The 18,840-nt window shown below is 43.3% G+C and overlaps 2 protein-coding genes across 5 annotated transcripts in view; one reads left to right on the top strand and one right to left on the bottom strand.

Annotated features, from left to right (window-relative positions):
* Positions 1-9,560, top strand: part of LOC311253417 (voltage-gated inwardly rectifying potassium channel KCNH7-like) — a 69,203-nt gene extending 59,643 nt beyond the window's left edge. For all 4 annotated transcript variants that reach the window (XM_084347364.1, XM_084347363.1, XM_084347362.1 and 1 more), the window contains 4 exons: positions 2,492-2,758; positions 4,053-4,212; positions 7,168-7,363; positions 8,558-9,560. In XM_084347364.1, coding sequence (XP_084203490.1) covers positions 2,492-2,758; positions 4,053-4,212; positions 7,168-7,363; positions 8,558-8,818 — 884 coding nt within the window. In that variant the 3' untranslated portion in view covers positions 8,819-9,560. The remainder of the gene's footprint in view (positions 1-2,491; positions 2,759-4,052; positions 4,213-7,167; positions 7,364-8,557) is intronic.
* A 1,929-nt stretch (positions 9,561-11,489) lies between these two features.
* LOC311253419 (sorcin-like) lies at positions 11,490-18,561 on the bottom strand. The gene is made up of 8 exons (XM_084347366.1): positions 18,406-18,561; positions 16,655-16,909; positions 16,442-16,511; positions 14,766-14,809; positions 14,488-14,635; positions 13,133-13,246; positions 12,863-12,921; positions 11,490-12,399 (listed from the first exon to the last, which is right to left on the bottom strand). Exons 1-8 carry the CDS (start codon positions 18,427-18,429, stop codon positions 12,373-12,375), a joined length of 741 nt encoding a protein of 246 aa, XP_084203492.1. The 5' UTR covers positions 18,430-18,561; the 3' UTR covers positions 11,490-12,372.
* Between the last annotated feature and the right edge of the window lie 279 nt (positions 18,562-18,840).

The raw sequence follows: 18,840 nt of genomic DNA, 5'->3' as shown, positions 1-18,840 counted from the left end.
TTTACCAAGGAAAAGCTTGGATGACTTTAACGCTGACGCTTTAACCATATGATTACATGAAAAGCAGGCTCATTTTCTGATATCTGTAGTGAAACTCAGGTGTTGTGTTGTCAGTGGTATCAAAGACCTTCAGGCATTCCCCAGCCCTGCCACAGATGGGTCTTGATAAAGTACGAAAGCTGCAAAGACAATTCAAGTGTGATTATTTGTATATTTCTGACTTTGGTCTCACTAAAACTGATGCTCCACAGGCCTGTGTCAGTTATTAACAGACACTTCCACTCATATGGAGTCATTCCCCTCCCCCTGTGCACAGAGACCGGGTGAAGCAGAGCTGATTTAAGACCTTCCTCTGTGACTCTTTGAACTCTGAAGGGCTGAGTGATGATGAGGGTGTGTAATGTTTGTTTGCACGTGTTGTGTGAATGTTTCTTGACATTTGAGAGATTCAAAGTGTGAGAAATGTTGGTATTTTTGCTTTTTTTTTTACCTTCTTTCCCCAAGAATCCACATCCAACCTTCATGAAGCAGTCTTTGTTTTTGTTGTTGTTGCTAGGATTCATAAACGAAGGACAGACATCATATGTACTCTTTACTCAGATGGCTTCTGACAAAGTTAGACTTGTATAATGAAGCTCCACTCGCTCATTCTCAGGTTAAGAGCATGAAGGTCTGCTGGCGCTCACTAATAGCTCATTAGCCGAAGTGATGGTTACATCATAGGGATGTTTTATAACGCAAGATTACCAGTTAAAGCAGGCTTACTATAGTCAATTCTGCTTCATAAAGACGATTTAAACACATGTCTAAAAATGTTACAATCAATCTGACAAGTTGACAAAACGCTATTTCTCCTCGAAGGTTCCTCTTTACTGTTGTACTGTCTGCATGCAGAACACTTGTTTGCTGCGCATATTTGCCTTTAAATGCACTGCAATCACAGGGAAATTACTACGCAAATGTGGCTGTAGTCTCATAGTAAGCAGCCATTTGGCATCAATTAAATGATACAATAAATACAAGAGGGCCACGCAGCCAATCTGAGGGTATTTAAACAGCGTAATCACCATATGGAGTATGTTGAACACTTGTACCCCTGGCTGGTTTCTGTTTCATCTTGTACATATTGTTTGATCCATGATAAGTGCGGGTCCGTCCTTGTTTTCTTCCAGGTTTTTAACATGAACGCTCCAAGTCGTTAGCGAAGTCACTGACGGAGGTTGCAGCGCTGATGTCCTCCCCTCTCCAACTGTTAACTCGGACATTATGAGCATGCAGGTGCAAGACGATGCTTTTCTGTGTTGTTAAACTTTAGTTTAGAGGCGCACTCTGCAGGATTTGTCAGCTGCTTTTTGGGAAACCACCAAACACGACTCCCCAGAGAGACGGAGCATCGGTGGTCGGGCGAGCTACAGAGTGGAAAAGAGACAATAAATAAATAATAGGATAAAGCAGTGAATCAGAAGAATAAATGAAATTTGGTGGTTATGTTCTGAAGCACAAAAACAATCCTGTGGGAAGGTGCCTCATGCTGGATTCTGTGTGAATTCAGCCAGAGCGTACGCTTCGTCCTGCTCAGTGTGTGTGGTCAGTGGCCAGCCCTGTGAGCGTATGTCAGCCACACACCCCATTTTCAAACAGACACAGACCTGCAGCTCTGTCAGAGTTGAGGTCCATTAAGCAGGCCATGTGTAGAATCGTCACTGGGCAGAAACCTACGTCTAGTCACCTAAAATAAATGTTCATGATGAATTTAAGATTATACCATGAATAACACCGTTTTAAATCTTGGCCGGCACTAAACGCTTTGCAGCGAACAGACCGAGCTAACAGACGTTTTGATGAAAATAAACTCTTCTGAGCTCACTGCTTCTCTTTTTTATAGTTTATTTGGCTCTGAGCCTCCTTTATGAAACGCCCCACAGTATCCGCGTATTCTTGTTATACACTGTCCTCAGATCAGTTACATTATAGATCAACACAGCAGCCGTCAGACCTGAATGACAGCACACAGCGCGTTTGAGCGGGAGCAGCCGTGGGAACAGTTGTAATTTCACTCCCAACAGCCGGGAAACTCGGGACTCGGAGACGCAGCAGTTGGCTTCGATTCAGGCAAATCTAATCGGTAACCATGGTTACAGGCCGTCTGAATACAGTGTCACCACCGTCTCCCAAATATACCACAAGTGAGGACAGAACCAACAGTCGGTTTCACAGTGCAGCAGCCGGCGTATCCTGCCTCCATCCATCAGGTGTGAAGATGTAGAATGCTCATTTAAACACACATTCAGAGCGACTGTCGGCTTCGTAACATGATCCAAGAGCATGAAACGCTCGCTGTTCAATCCTCGTTCAACATTGTTTGTCCTCAGTTTAACCCCCGAAGCAAAACACTGTTGTCAGAGACAATGAGTCAACCCTCCAGAGGAAGACTGAGCGCAGGAGCCAGTGTTACCCCAGCAGATTTCTTGATTACCGTTTCTCCCTGTAGGCTCCCACAACAAGGAGCCAGTGGCCTCCTACTGCAACACCAACATGTACGCCTCCTCAGCCGCCCAGGAGAGGAGAGAGTCCGCCGAGGAGGGGGAAGACGAGGAGGAGGACGAGGACGAGGAAGGCAGGGAGGAGGAGGAGGAGCAGAGGCCCTTGTGTTCTGGCGTGCTGGGCTACCTGGTGGTGAGGGACCACACCCTGGGGCTCGGGCTGAGCGGCGCTGCAGACGCACAGGCCGGAGACAACGCACAGACAACATATAAAGGTGACGACAGAAACACCCACCTCGTCTGTTCATACAGTAGTTTATTTCTGGCTCAAGAAGGAAGCCTTTTCGTAAACAGATTTCTATTTTTGTCGAGCGGAATAACAGCGAGGCGACAGTTTTAATTGCATCTGTTAAACAAATCACTTTCTTGTTCAAACGGACTCGAAATTTCCTGTGAATCTGCGAGCTCGCCCTCTAAAGTTTCACTCCACGACGGTAATTGGCTCAGAAGTTAATTTAGAAAAGCCCAAAAAATCCCTAAGCCCCAGAGGAGGAATGTCACACCTATTAAAAATCCAAACAAGGATTATGTGTCATTATGGTGAAACCCAAAACCGCCTCAGTAATAAAACGTAAGAGGATTATATCCAGCAACCGGTCGGGGGTCACCCCCCTTTTGATCGTAGGTCGCGACTAAATAAAGGATTTACAGGAAACGTTCTGTAAAATGGTGTTGTCGACATCACAGTATCTGGTGAGTCAGGTCATGTTTAATTTATTTAGGAAAGCCGAGATTGTGGTTTTAATTATTTACTCGGCTACTGTGAAAATTAGACTCTGTGATAAAAGTTATAAAATCCTCAGCTGCGTCTGGAGTCGATATCCCCGGCGAGCTCCGGGAGAAATCCTCACTTTCACAGTCGGCCTGCTGAGACGCGTCGAGCGCTCCAGTTGGTGTCTGGGGCCCGACCTCACATAGCCTCTAGCCGGAGGAAGCCTCTGTGCAGTCGAGTTAAACCCCCATAAAATCATCCAGTGTGAACAAAATCTCCTGCACGCACACACACACACACACACACGCACGCACGCAGGTACTCCCTATATTTTAACTGCCAAGTTAAACTCGGCGTGATTCCTCCTCCTGCGATGGGGAAACCGTGTCAGCGTGTTGATTTGATAGTAATATCCCATAATTCAACTGCTGCAGCCTTAAGAGGATTTCTGCCAGAAGAGAGAGCAGAGTCATATTGATTCCTATAAACAAACATACAGAAAATGTCAGTTTAATCTCCAGCCATCGCCTGCAGAAAGCCTAAATGAGAGGAACTTAAGTCCCACTGGTGTGATTGTCGACCAGGGTCGGACTTGTGTTTTCATCTGTAGGATGGATGTTAGGATGCAGGAGGTGGTGAGCTCATCGGAGCTTAGTAAAAGCTAAATGATGAGAAGGCACAACACAGGAAGATGCTTCCCCCGAGGAGCTGTTCTAATAACACACCCTGTTTTGCGCGAGTGTGTGGTTGTGTGTGTGTGTATTCACGTCTGTTTGCACACACATCTCTCCCTCCAGAGCTCCAATCAGAGGAGTGGGTGCGTCAGCGTCCCGGCGAGGGCGCGGAGGAGCCGGCCCAGTGTCAGGAGACGCCGGCCGGGGAGGATGACAGCGACACGGACCTCACCTACGGAGAGGTGGAGCAACGGCTGGACCTGCTGCAGCAGCACCTCAACAGGTGGGGAGACGAAACGGCATGTTGTCGGCCGAACAACACACGCCACTTAATAACGCGGCCTCTGGCCGTGATGATCTGTGGCCTCATTTATATAATCCTCCACAGGCTTCATCTCAGATCCCATCATATCATTGTTTCAGAGGATATTCTGGAAATCAGGTGGCTTTTTTCACAACTTTAGAGGGAAATTCCACTCATTTCACACATGAAAGTGTGTTTATAGGTGTTATTTATTTTACTACTGCATATGTGGAAAAAGCCTCGAGTGTCTCCAGAGGGAGCAGTGTGAAGTGCCCTCAAGTGATGTCACTAGAGTCAGCGCCAGTCGGTGCCAAAGACAAGTTTGAGAATGATTCAAATCTGGAGATGTGGAGTTAGAAAGAAGTCAACTTGAGACTAGAAGCTTCAGGCTCCACCAGCATAACAAACCTGAACCTCAGCGTGAACTGTCCAAGTGCACTGTGGGTAATAAAGGCACAGGGGACTCATTACAGAAATGTGTTAAGTCTGACATGTTATCTTAACTCAGTTTAGATTGATTAGTGTTTTTCTGTAAATGAAACATAAAAGGACTCTTTGTTTTTGTAAAAAGTGATAAATAAATGTACCTTGTACCTAAATGAAGATGCCATAGACCCCTATTCAGAAGTACTGGCTGCCCCAGTGAGAAGCTAACACCGACGCTAGGCTATTTATTTTAAATTTCCCAGAACACCTTGTTGTTTCTTGTCCGTCACAGCGAGCCAGTGACTGAAGCGAGACAGCTGTTGTCCTGTCATGCCTGTATCTGTGTTAAAATGTACAGGGGACTGCCTGCTTTCATGACAAGTGCTGATTGAATAGTCAAGTGTACAGTTCTGGTCAAGGTCTTGGATAGTGCAGGACACGGTTGTGAGTTCAGAAATAGCTTCTGTAATACGAAAAATCCTCTATTTTAACTTCAGATAGTCATTTAGGACATTTTTCTGTAATGAGGCCCCAGGGTTTGACAAGAAAGAAGATATAGATCCCTCTTTTAGAAGCTGTCTGTAGTGAGTCTGATAATATTAAATCTTCTCTTTTTGTAGCTTTCATTGTCACATAAATCAAGATGAAATGAATGGAAGTGATTATTTCAAACTTTTAGCTGGAGTCTGAAGCACAGAAAGTCTTTCAGAGATGAGACTCGTGACCTTTAGATAACTAAAAACACTTTGTGATCCTGTGTGACTCAGTTTCCCAATTATAGGCTTTTTTTTTTTTTTATATCAATATGACTTCAGCTTCATTTCCACAGCCGTCTCTCAGAGCTCGCAGCATTTCTGCCTGTAATTGGCAGAAAATTCCCACGGAGACATTTTTAAGGCCAGACACCCGCCGCAGCCGCGTCAACGCGGAGCGCGGACAGTGCGAGCAGCTCGGTGTGACTCTCAGCTGGTGCACTGATACAGATGAGGGGGAGGCAGACAGTCGGCAGCTGTCTATTTATAGCACGCAGCCACGAGACGCAGACACATTGCAAAGACTCTTGACGTCATCCTGTGAGGTCTGCACGCTGGATGTCACGGCGAAGTTGCAGAGTGCACTTACTAGGAGGAAACAGGCGAGAGTTTATCTGAGGAGGCACGGGAACAGACCGGAGCCAAAGTGTTTACGTGGACCTACTGTCCTCTGAAGAGCCGAACAGGCTGCTGGCAGAGCGACAGAGGCTTTCCCCTCTCCCTCTGTGTTTCCTCTCTTTTTTTGCTGATGGACCGAAAAAAAAAAAAAGGAGTGTGTGGAGAAACGAGGTGATTCACCATCTCAGACACTCCACGCTATGATGTAACCTGCTGCATTAGGTGATGACACACAGTGCAGGTGTTCGGTATTCCTCTACCTGCCTTACAGAAACAGAAACCCTGCTGCCAACATCAAAGCTCACAGGTACATCAATATTACATATAACTGGCACAGATCTGAAAGAGGGGACTGCAGTAACTATTGTAAGACAAAATAATACTTTATCTGTGCCTACATCAAACGTTTACATCAATACATTTCAGAGGGAACTAATGCACTTTTTACTGCATTACATTTATTTATCACAGCTGCTGCTGTTATTTCTTACTTTGCACACTCAAGCTTGTGAAAAACTTATAAAATACACTGCATTGTTTTAGTTAAAACCTGCTTCCCTTCAACCAGATTCAACATAACATGGAATCATTATTGAAACTTGAACTTGTAATGGAGTATTTTTACTTTATTAACAGTTTAACATTACTTATCTCTTTAGCTTTATGAAGCTAACATGTCACAGTTCCTCCTCTTGATGCATTTCAGCAGCGCTGTAATTCTCCTTTTCCAGTAAACCGCCTGCAGTTGTGGGTTTTAAGGTTTCAGACTCCCCCTAGTGTTCGGTATTAGTATTGATCACCCATCCACCAGCCCATAATGATAATAGCAGTGTGTCTCACTGTAATTAAATACATTTTCAGACCTTTCGCTTCATGCCTTTCACACTGACATATGAAATCTCTCCACTATTCGTGTTGTTTTGTGTTCCTGAGGATGAAAGATAATAGCCGTCATCATATTAATCACAGGGCTGACAGTCTAGCAGCAGTGATGAGATCAAATTATTGATCCCTGTGGTGAAACTGGGTCACTGCAGAAACAAGACGAAGTGAGAACAGACAAATAAAGCAAACGGTGGCAAATGCAACACAACATTAAACACAGAGTTTGTGGGTGTTATAGACCTGATTTAATCATACTGTACTGAGAACTATTGATTGTCATCAGTATTTAAAATTAGTATTGATTTGGAAAACCGAGCGTCTAAACAATCAACTCTCAAGACTCATTTTGCTGCATAAACAATCCATACAAAAATTAAATTTGTCCAGAACCAATTAATTAAATTCAAGAACAAGTCTAAGTTAAAAAAAAGTTTAAATTAAACTCTTGTTTTATTCTCTGTCCGTCCATCAGACTGGAGTCCCAGATGACGTCAGACATCCAGGCCATCCTGCAGCTCCTCCAGAGGCAAACCACAGCCGGTCCCCCCGCCTACAGCACCGTCACCTCCAGCCCCGAGTACCAGAGGCCGGCCATCAGAGTCCAGCCGGTGTCTGCAGTCCAGACAGAGCTCAGCCTCGCTCCCGCTCCCGCTCCGCCTCGGCCACAGGTACTTCACTCTGCTCCAGCACCGAGCCGGGGAGGAGGGGAGGCTTGATTTTACATAGCATGATGCATTTTTGAAATAAATCTGAGAATATTAAGAAACTGCTGGTGTGTGACACAATTACAGTATTTTACAGTTTGGCTCAGTTTCAGTTTGGCTAAAAATGTAAATTAAATTAAGTAATAAATAAATAAACAAACAGTAATTTAGTCAAAGAACATGACACCCTCCAGGTGAGAGTGGGCAGCATCCACTGCAGAGGGTCCAATGTGTCGTTAGTGACTCGTCTGTAGTCATGGAGAGGATTTCTGTGATTTTAAAGCAAAAGTGAGACATTCAAATGTGATTTCTGCTTTTCCTTAAAATTAAGTAAACTGAATATGTTTGGGTTTTGACGTCTTTCTCTGAAAAAGACAAGTAATTAAACATGTAAACTTTCACTCTTTGAAGCTTTGAATTTGAGAAAATAAAGCACATATTAACCAGGAAGGAAAATAGTCATTACTGGGAGCCTTTGAATGTTTATTCCTGAATTTTAATCATCCTTTTCTTTATAAAATAATAAGCCTTTATAAATTAACTGTCACTTCCTCAAGATTATACACTAACACTATGAATAGCAATGAGATGAATTAGTAAGCTGATGAGAATTAAGCCAAACTCTTACTTTCCTGAATGTGCTGCATTAATGTCCACGTACGGTTTCTTTGTCTGGACACTGACGGCGCTTTTCTGCCGCAGTCCGTCACATGAACGTGAAACTGTACGGTGCAGCTGGCTGTAAGTTTTTCCACCTGTCCTTAATGTGGGCAAAAAGGAATAGATGTAATGTTTTAGTGCTTTATTATTAGTGTCCAGAGAAGCAACAAAGAATCATTTGGTATTAAAAATACTTTGGATTTGAGTAACTGAAGTAAAAACACATGTTTGTAGAGGCATCTTCAGTGATTCAGTGATCCGTCTGCTTCCTAATAAGTATTCAAACTTGAGTATGTATTCTGCTGCGAGCTGTGAAAACTGAGCCATGGTTAAAACACTGTAAATGTTTCCAGTTCCTATCAGACGGTGTCAGGAGCGGGTCAGCTGCTTCTGTCCAAACACACATTTGTACGGTGTCTGCGTGTCGTCCGTTTCCTTTCATCTATCTATGTGTAGTGTCTCTGCCAAATGGCTCATGACGCCCACTGTCTCCCTCAGAGCCCCGGCCCAGAAACGGCCCAGAACAATTCCAAAGAAACCTCCCCGGTCCTCCTTCACACAGAGACTCTTCCAGACGGGAACTTCGCCGCCACACACACAGAGCAGAGACACACACACAACAGCGCGGACTCTCCAGAGCAACAGCAGCCTCCGAGGTTCCCCTCGGGCCGACAAGCCTCTCTACCTGACGTCCCCAGCAGCTCAGGAATGTTGGGACTCCACAGGCCAGTTTCTGACCCGGGGCTTCCAGGAAAGTAGACTGCCGGTCTCCTCTCAAAGCTTGACTCAGGGTCTAAGAAAGAGACTGAATATGCAAAGGAAACAAACTGTAGACTTTTCTTCCATTCCTTTTGGGAAAAATCTGCCCCGCCCTTCCAACTCTCTGATGTATAAAGTCCATTTATACAGAGGTATTTATACACTATATTATTAACATATGTAAAGTCGTCATCTTACCGTGTACATACTCCAATAGAACACTGCCAGCAACACGAGGCACCTGATGTGCTTTTTCTAAAGAGAGATATGCATGTTTCTGTTTCTCATGGTTCCTTTTAGTTTCTGGTGCATGTTCCTCACACACACTGCGACTCACCAGGCAATCAGGTGTGATCTTGGCATGCTTACAGACTACTGTAGCTATCAAGTCTCATTTTCTACGACTCTCCCCCTCTCCGCGGGGACAAAAGCTACTTGAAACTCCCTCCGAGGCATTTCTATACTCCACGCCGCAGCTTTGAAGTTCACCTTTTACCTGCAGCTCCGAAACGATCGGCGACAGTGGAGGTCTGTCTGTATATTTAGCGTGCCTACTATACACAACATTGCCACAAAAAAATCACTTCTTATTCAGCTCCAAGTCCGGACCGCAGTGGAACAATAATGTGTGTCGACATCTCATAGCACAACAAGACTGTTGTCAGTCTTTGAGAGCAATAATGATGAAACGAACTGACTTTAATACGCTCCGGAGGTTATTTTATACAAACCAGAGCAAAGAGGGAAAAAAAACAGCATTTTATGTTGTGAATTTATTTGTTAGGATCCGTCTCAAACATCAGGGCGTTTCAGTGGTTAACTGTAAATGTTCAACGCAACAAACTGAATGCTTAAATTGTGGATTTTAGTAGATTTAAAAACATAGAAACACCTTATAACCACCTGCATCATGTCGATATTACGTAAGCTCGGTTGTGTCACAGTCAAGATGAGGATGTAACGGACATTTACGCCGAGGCAGTTTGGGGATTTTAATGACTTCTACGAATACTCGTACATCATCTGCATCGGCCAGTAAATGTGAATGTGTAAGCAGATAGTACCGCCGCTTTATGGAGCTCTTTGTCCTGATTGGATAAAGTGGGCAGGGATACCAGAACATTTCTATTCTCTAGAGTAGAGACACGAGTTACTGATTGTGTATTGATTACAATATAGAGCTATTTAACACTTATGTTACCAACAGCTGTTAGAAGCTGCATCCAACCGTCAGTTTGATTTTCGGGAGATCCACCTTTTTGAAATACATGCCTCGATCATTCTGTCGCAGATAAAGAAAGGTTGTAGAAATGATTAAAAACCCTGAACTGCCTCGATTTAATGTGTGTGAACGACTGCAGCTGCAGGAAGCGACGTTCTGAATCTTCTTCACAGCCGGAGGGAAACTCTGACTATCACGCGATAGTTTTTGGTTGCATGCTTTAGGTCTTCCATTATCTTCTTAAAAAGACAATTTAGTCATCACTAACAAAGCATCATCAGAAAAACCTTGACATTAAAAAAAAAAAAAAGTTCATGTTTCGGGCCGAGGACGCAGCTCAGCCTTCAATAGCCTTAGCTTTATAAGCCTGCTCTAGCCTTTACAAACAACATGGATCCAATGCAACAGACACCCGCTTCTCCACCGTCACACATGTAAATGTACTGAACCTGAACGTTTTTAGGCTGAACTGCATGACGAAAATTAGCCATTTTAGATTTCTTAACTACACGAAAACTCCCACACGAGCTCATGTATTGCATGGAGACTGCACTCAACTTAATTATTAAAAAGGTCTCAATCAGCTGTGTGTGACACGTATCGACGCATAAGGTCCAGCACATAAAACTCAACCAGAGATTTAGAAACAACGGTTAGACCTATTTTTCTAAAACAAAAGTATTTAATTTGCCATTATTTTTCTATGTACCTTGTTTGTTTTTTAAAAAGCCCCTGGTGTTAGTTAGAACGGTGTGGACTGCTGGTGGGACGACGAAGGTGATGAATGCACTGCAGAGCCTCTCAATGTAGCAGCAAGACGTCAGCGACGGGCAACACTTTGAGCTTCGTGCTGTTGAAATAGTTTGTCTTGAGTTGACATTGCACATTGATTTTCATGTTTCTACATTTTCCGTCTGAACGTACTCAACTCTTTACTCTCACACACAAGTCCGACGGAAACCTCCTCACCCCTCGGTAATAACATCAAAAGCTCACGTTTCCTACGCGTCAAGAGGAGCCGAAGTGAAGAGGTGATGGCAGGATTAAGACGGACAACACAGATGTTTCCAGCAGAACGCGGGGTGTTTTCTTTGATAAGCTTTCTTTCCAGAGCACAGATGTAGAACAAAAGTTGCTGAGGCCTAACTCGACACGTCCAACGGCCTGAAAAGAGTCGTCCACTGAACTTTCTTGGGATTTGCAAACTTTTGCACAGAGATTAGAAAAACTTGCTGTACTGGATTATAAATGTCACTTTTTAAATCTAGTGCTGTTCACAATTGTTTTTATGCATTTTTTAAATGTTTGCCACTGTATTTTATACAATGCAACACTTAACAGCTAATTTGAATGTTTCCGTTCTTAACTATATTTAAAGAAATTAAATATATTGTGTAAATAGACTGGGGATAAAAATGCGCAATTGTATAAATTAATAAACAGAATGCATACTGATTAAAAAGTGTTTATTGTGAGTAACAAAATATGATCTTTACTACAACGTGTCATGCAGAGCTGACTCTACTGCAGTTTATACATGTGAAAAACTGAACAGAAACATGGACAACAGAATGTTTACAGCATTTGTAGCTATATAATAATAATTGTATACCTCGGTATCATTAATAACAGGTGTCAGTGTGGATTTAACACAGTCACTTTGGCTTGTTATGAAGCTAAACTACATCTATGATCTACTGTCGTTAGGCTCAGCAGAGCTCTTATAAAACAAGTGCACAAAATATCAAACATGACAACTCATAAGTCATGATGCTTCCATTACTATAAAGTTATACTTTTAATATATTAGAACATACATTCAGAGATTATAATGGCACAATAGGTGACAGGATCCTTATACAATCAGTTCACATTGCAGTTTCCGAAGCCAGAGCTTAATATTCACACTTATATGATGGTTAGTAGATTAATTCCTACATTATTCCACTGAAACCTCCATCCCTCGAAGCCACTATGCGTAAAGAACACTTTCATAACATACTGACACTAATCTGCTTTTATTTTGAAAAAACACATAGGGGCTTTAAAGACACTGACATGTTTATCTATTATATTCCCTCTAATGTGGCTACATACTGTGTTTATGTGTGTGTGAACCTGATACACCTTCAGCACATCCCTGTGTCACATACAAGACTAAAGCATTACAGCAAGCGTTACAAGCAATGGGTACTTCTCTGTCGCGGCTCATGACAGCTCGGTCTGGTATACTGGCCTCCCTCTGCTTTGCTGTGAGGCAGCGCTCCGCAAACCCACCACTGATTGGTTCGTTAAATGCCCTGACCTCGTGGTGTGGGACACACAGCAGCACTTAGATGGCCATTGTGCAGAGGATGAACTGTGGACAGGGAGAGCAGAGACAAAGAGTGTCAACAACCACAGAGTCGTTTTGCCAAATCGCCCGCAGGAGCTCGACAGGAAACGCTAATTAAAGCTGCACTCGTGCTGAGACGGCAGGTCATTACAGCGAGGGATGAAGTGCAAAAAGTTGGTTAATGTATCTGTGCACCAGGGACTGTAACAATTAAGTAAGTGGGGACAAAATACCTGGTTTAAATCAGGTGAAATTAGGGGCTGTACCAAAATTATTAGGGGCCAAGGGGCCAACAAGTGACAGGTGGTAAATGTTAAATCAGGGGAAGGATCCAAAGACAGTTTTCATAAAGCTGTGCAGGCTCTAGTGGAACATAAGCTTCATTCTAGTCATTTTCATACAGTCCCGCAGACACTTTGATACCGGCTAAATAAACTGTCGGATAGAGTGAGCTACAAAAATAAAACTTGGTGAGAGGTGGACTTACATCATCATACTGGAAGTTGACGGAGCCCTGATGCATGGTATCTCTCCGCCTGAAGTTGTCTGTAACAGGAAGAGCAAATGTTCACAGCACAGTTTCAATAAAGCTAATTTCACAACCGCTGAATGTCACAGCACTTCAGAGATAACACCGGGGATTACAGGTGGAGGAAAACCAGAAGCAATCTCACCGTCAGGCCACGTTTAAAGTCTGCGTCTGCACAGAAGTCGGGTTATTTCTATCCACCACAGATCCCGGCTCTGTGCTTCTTACCTGTGAGAGCTCGCAGTTTGACACAGCAGGCCACGTAGTCATCGAAGAAGATCCTTCCTCCTTTGTTGTAGCGCTTGATGATGGCGTTCAGAGCCTGAGGACTGACACGGTAGCCTGAAAACAAAATGTCAGAGTTACTGGATCTTTTCCTTCTTTCAACATTATTCCTGTGAGGCTGTGAGTGAAAAGAGCAACTTCACACGACTGTAAAGCCCTGCCAAGGTTTTCAAAAAACACTGAAGGAAGTGAGCTGGTATAATATTATGATATCAGTAACGCAAGACTTTTGATTTGTATTTGTCAACACTTGGGATCAGGTGCAACTTTAGTGACAATGACATAGATTTAGAGTTGTAAAATACAAATTTGTTATACTTTTAAAAAGTTTTGCATATCTTGAAGAGCTGGACTTGGAGTTAGAGGGTCGGGGAGCTGAGCCAAACCTGAGGAACAAACAGTCGCATCTGATTCTGCTATGATCCTGAGCCGTTTACCGATGGGAGGAGAGCTCAGAGATTATTTTTTAGCTTTTGGGGTTAAGACTGGATTCATCTTCACTCCTGTGTATCAACCTGACTGCAGCAGTGATCCACAGTCTCTGGTGGGTGCCCAATGGTGAATGTAGACCTGAATTTAAAAACACACACTCTTCTCGTGTGCCTTTGCTGGCTAACGTTAGCTCATGGCCAATGTAGTGAAGTAATCCAGCTGTTTGCGGTGGAAAAACACTGCATGGGTGAGGCGAATAAACACAAACGATCCTGCAGTCAAACTGGCTTTGCTGCTGGTTAATACACCATTAAACAACCACCACTGCTGATGAAAATCTACCTGATGCGACTGAGGCACAGATGAGGTATGTTTAAAAGTGTATTCATCTTAAATTTTGTCTTGTTCTATTCAACCTTTATTATCATGTTTATGAATGTTTTGCAAGAAATTAGATTGGCTGAAACTGTTGTTAGATGTGTTGGTTCGGGGCTATAATGCTATGAAAAGTGTTACAAAAGTGCATTTTGTCTCAAAATGCCACTATAATTTTTATTCCTCCATCGTAACTCCTGCTCTTAAAGGCTGACTGTCAATTCTTGATGAATATATCTAATAAAACACTTGAATATGGAGCACATGTAGTCATGTTTTCCTCTGTTGAACTGTGGATTATATTCAGCATGTGCCTCTACTGTGATCACAAGCATGATAAGTCAGAGACGGAGCGCTCTAATCAGCTCATATTAGAGCCTAACTGACTCCTATGAGGTCTAATTAAGTGTCATTAAACATTCTGATCAACATCAGACCTGTCATCTCGATCATGTTAATCATCCATCATGTTAAACTGTTCAACCCCTCACCCATAGAGCTGATTGCCTGACTCATCTCGTGAGGCTCCACGGTTCCGCTCCGGTCCTGGTCGAACATCATGAAGTTCTGCTTCCAGCCGTTCAGAGCGGTGAACAGCTCCTTGAACTCATTGAAACCCATCTTGCCCGTGAAGTCCCTCTGGTGGACGTGTGGTTAAGATTTAATAACAGCTGACTGAGAGGGGTGAAAGCAATGAGTATGACTGGAGAGATCAGGACTGGAGGTGTTGATGAGCACACGGATGTTTGTTCTGGTACAAAAAGGATACATCGAGCATTGCGATCATGATCCTGCACGACTCCAGGCTGAATGCTGTGAAGACAATAAAACAAGTGAAGGATTAGATTCTCGTGGTGGCTCCGTGGGACTCGTGTGATCCAAACATTTCCCATAACTCCAAAAGTCAACATTTATTGAAAAAGGATGTAATAATTTCCAAAGTTATTATCTGACTAAATGTTCTGCTTCAGTCCATATTTCTTCACATTTACTTTTTAATCCATTAAGACCTGGGGGCGCCCATTAAAAATGCGTTCAAACACCTCAGGCATTGTTTGAAAACACCTCCTAAAACCTGAGGGTTTTCTGAAAAACAGACAGGAGCTTGAAAAAAGAAAAAAAAAAAGAGCTTAACTTTGGCTTTAATTGGACATTATTACTGATGCTCTGATGTTCATTAACAGATCACAATGCATTTCTTCAGTCACCAGTCTCTAAAGTGAAAACATCATCCAAAACACGCTCACATCGGATCAGGCTCCACAGGGAGAAACATGCAAATGTCGCGCCCGTCACAACTCATGACGACAGACAATGAACGCTTCATTCACAAAACCTCAATAGAGGCTTCGTGACACGACATTCGGTACAGATGAGTCATTTAATGGTATAATCCAATTGTAAACATTGGACAAGTAGCTGTTCAACCTGTTATTATATTAGCAGGCATGCTCACAAAACATCCTGAGGCTAAAAGTTTTCTCCTGACAGAAACCTGCTCATACTCAACCGATTGTTGCAGGTAATGTGCTCATGTATCGGTGTTGTTTTAAAATACTACTTAAAAGCTCATTTTGGTGGCAGGGGAGTGATTAAGGATCCACATCTTGATCTTAATGTACCCAACCTTTTCTCACACCTCTTGGTTTAACATTTCATTAAGTGTTAACTAAATAAAGACAAAGTTAAGGCTGATTCCTCTTCATTACCACAATAAATTGGTGCCATATGTAACATCAACCGTCAGCTTTGACTACAATCCCACAGTGTCAACATGCAGATGTTGTCTGATGAGAGATACAATCTACTTTTATACGGCAGTTTATTTAGCTGATGGTCCTGTTATGGTATATTCAGGTGCTTTAGAATATATTGTACACATTTATTGTACTGACTTCTTTTTCTTTGTGGTTTATCTTTTAATAGTCACCGTACCTGTCAGGTGATCAGTAGGTACAGGTACTTATAAGGCGTGTCCCTGCTTTTGTTTCATGTCTGAAGAAAACGTCACATGGTGGCTATAAATGTTCTTAGGTGTGTGAGGACTTCATGCATGGAATCTGTGACGCATGTTTTTAAAATAGTTTCCTATACTATTCATCCTCGTGCTCTTGTAAATTGATAAATCATTTATTTCACATGAACTCACACAGACATGTCAGCAAACACTGTGCACATTGTCGATGTGTTTCAGCAGTGGTTTAAGAAGCCGTCGCTCACCCCGCCTGACTGCTCCTCACAAACTGCAGAGAAATGTGAGAGCCCTCAGATTCCCTACTACAAATCCAAGAGCAAGTGGCGGCATGTTACATTCTTTGGCCGTCCAAGAAGAATAAGACACTCGACAGCATTAATCCTAAGTGAGCGATATAAGATAACTCGCAGGAGGGCTATGATTATGAAGTCAATCATCCTCTTGTGTGGAAGGGAGAGTGGTGAACTTACGAGAGTAGCTGCCGGTGAAACCAGACTGGGTCAGACACCTCTGGAGCTCCTCAGCGTCCACTTCACCGTCCTGCACAGAATAGGAAGCTATATTCAGACATCTTAACTCTCAGAGGGATAAAAAAGGTTTTAAGGAGACTGGTCAACTGGTCAAGTGATGAGAGCAGAAAAACAACAAAATAAGTTATTCTGTTGACATTTCCCCACACTTACCTGGCCTGCGATGGCTGTGAAGTAACCCCACATTGGATCATTGGCGGCTGGTTGTGGGGCGCCGTATGTACCTGGAAAGCCTCCTCCATAGGGGGAGGGATATCCTCCCTGGGCTGGTGCGCCTCCCATTTGCCCACCCATGGGCCCACCCATAGGGCCTCCCATGGGGCCTCCCATGGGCCCTCCCATGGGCCCTCCTGGCATTCCTTGGGGCGGCATCCCCTGAGCTGGCATGCCTGGCATCGGACCCCCATACTGAGGCAAGGAACAGAAACAAGGCAGCTCGATCAACATTTTGTTTCGTACTTTAAGTGCTTCAAAATGTTAAAGTTTACATGCTTTAATGCTCAAAAACACATCAGTTTTCTCACACTGTCCAGTGCTGCAACTCTGTATTCCCCCTCTGTCTGAAACACTCTGTTCTAGCTCCCGTCTCTTTAAGGCCGGCCCCCCGAAAACCCAGTCCGCTCTGATTGGTCAGCTCACACACGCCTGAGCTAACACCGCTCACTGTGTCTCTGGTCGGCTCTGACATGTATTCAGCTTCCAGTTAGCCTCACTTCTATAAATAAATTATGCAAATGTGTGACATGGTGACGTAGTGATGTCACAAAGTTACGGAATTAAAGGCAGGACTACTTCAGGAGCAGTGTTTTCTGTGGGAGAGAGGAGCTCTCGTTGGCACAGACTTGAGGGTTTTTTACTTTTGAGACCGCTTACATGCATAAGAACCTACAGTATATAACACACTTAAGGAACGGGGAAAATCAAAAACACATAATAGGTCTCATTTAAGAACGGGGCAAAAAAGTTACCTTGCGTGTTCAGCGACATATAAAATGTGGTTGTGGTGGGATTGAAAGACGACGAATAACGCTCCCTTCATTTCAAATATACAAACTTGCCGGTGAGCTTTTCATGCAAATGACTCATTTCTGTTTGTGTGTGCGTCTGCTTAAAATGCAAACATTTTACAGGACCACTACTGTTGTCTCTCATTTGACCATTTTATGAAGACTATACCACTTTAAAGCAGGCAAAGCTTTGGATTTAGTTACTGGTGGGTTATATTACTCATGACAAGAAGTGTGTGAAGTTGACCTTTGACCATGTCACCTCTGGAGGCCAGTTATCGGCTTGATGGTGGGCATTGTGGGTTTGCTAAAACTTACTTTAACCTTCTTAAAACAATCATTTTTAAGTCTCACAATGTACCAACAACCTTTGAATGACTCTCCAGTCAGCAGATAAAAACAGAACAGGGTGTGTCCACTGTCCTTGGGGTCAGAGTGCATTCACCAGGACACTTATAATCACACCAAGTGAGTATTTTGTACGAATTATGTCAAGATAATTGTATTACAGTACACGATATAGTCCTTTAAGGGGGTTTTGATAAGCACATCACACTGCATGTCAAGCCTCTTCACACCAGCACGCAGTGGGCTACAGGTAATGTGGTTTCACTCCTCAACATTCATACCGGAAGACAGAGTTAATGTTAATTTCTGACTAACTGTGAACACAAATATGGCTCCTAAGTTACAAAAGACACTCAAACAAAGCCCCCTAATGTCGTTTTGTGGTGTATGTGTGTCTACATTTACACAGAAGGCAGGAAAACATGTCACAGCACATCTTCGGACAAATTATCGGAAATTCACTGACACACGAGCCCCGGGCTAGCTTTTATGCTAACCAGTGCAGCTCGCTAATCACCATAATATCACGGTTACAGGTCTTTTACTCACCCCACCGTAGCCTGGATAAGCCATTTCGTGAGATGGAGCGAGCTGTCACAAGTTTAATATCTTTGAAGTGATTGTCGTTGATTTGTACACGGTGCTAACTTCCGATAAGTCCGAACAGATGCTACATCACATCCGAGCTGTCGAGAGCTGCCGGAAGTGATTGATTGACCGCGCAGATAAGCCAATGAGTGAGAAGGAGTAGGAGAAGCCCCGCCCACCAGCTGAGTGAGTACTTAGGTGCGGCTTTTAGGTACTGCTCGAAAATTTGAGAGATCCTTAAACGACTGTCGAAAAGGATGGGGAGTCAAATATGTAAAAGCGGGAACACAAATGAAAATAAGTAATGAGATTACAAAAATTTTCAATTCATCAAACGTATTGCCTCTATGCGCACCAGCTCCTGAATGTCACATTTAATTCTACTACAGTATACTT

Source organism: Pagrus pagrus (assembly GCF_965226575.1).
Source record: "Pagrus pagrus genome assembly, chromosome: 24".
Classification (NCBI taxonomy): Eukaryota; Metazoa; Chordata; class Actinopteri; order Spariformes; family Sparidae; genus Pagrus; species Pagrus pagrus.
The sequence above is the reverse complement of the archived record's forward strand: the minus strand, read 5'-3'. Positions and strand labels throughout refer to the sequence as shown.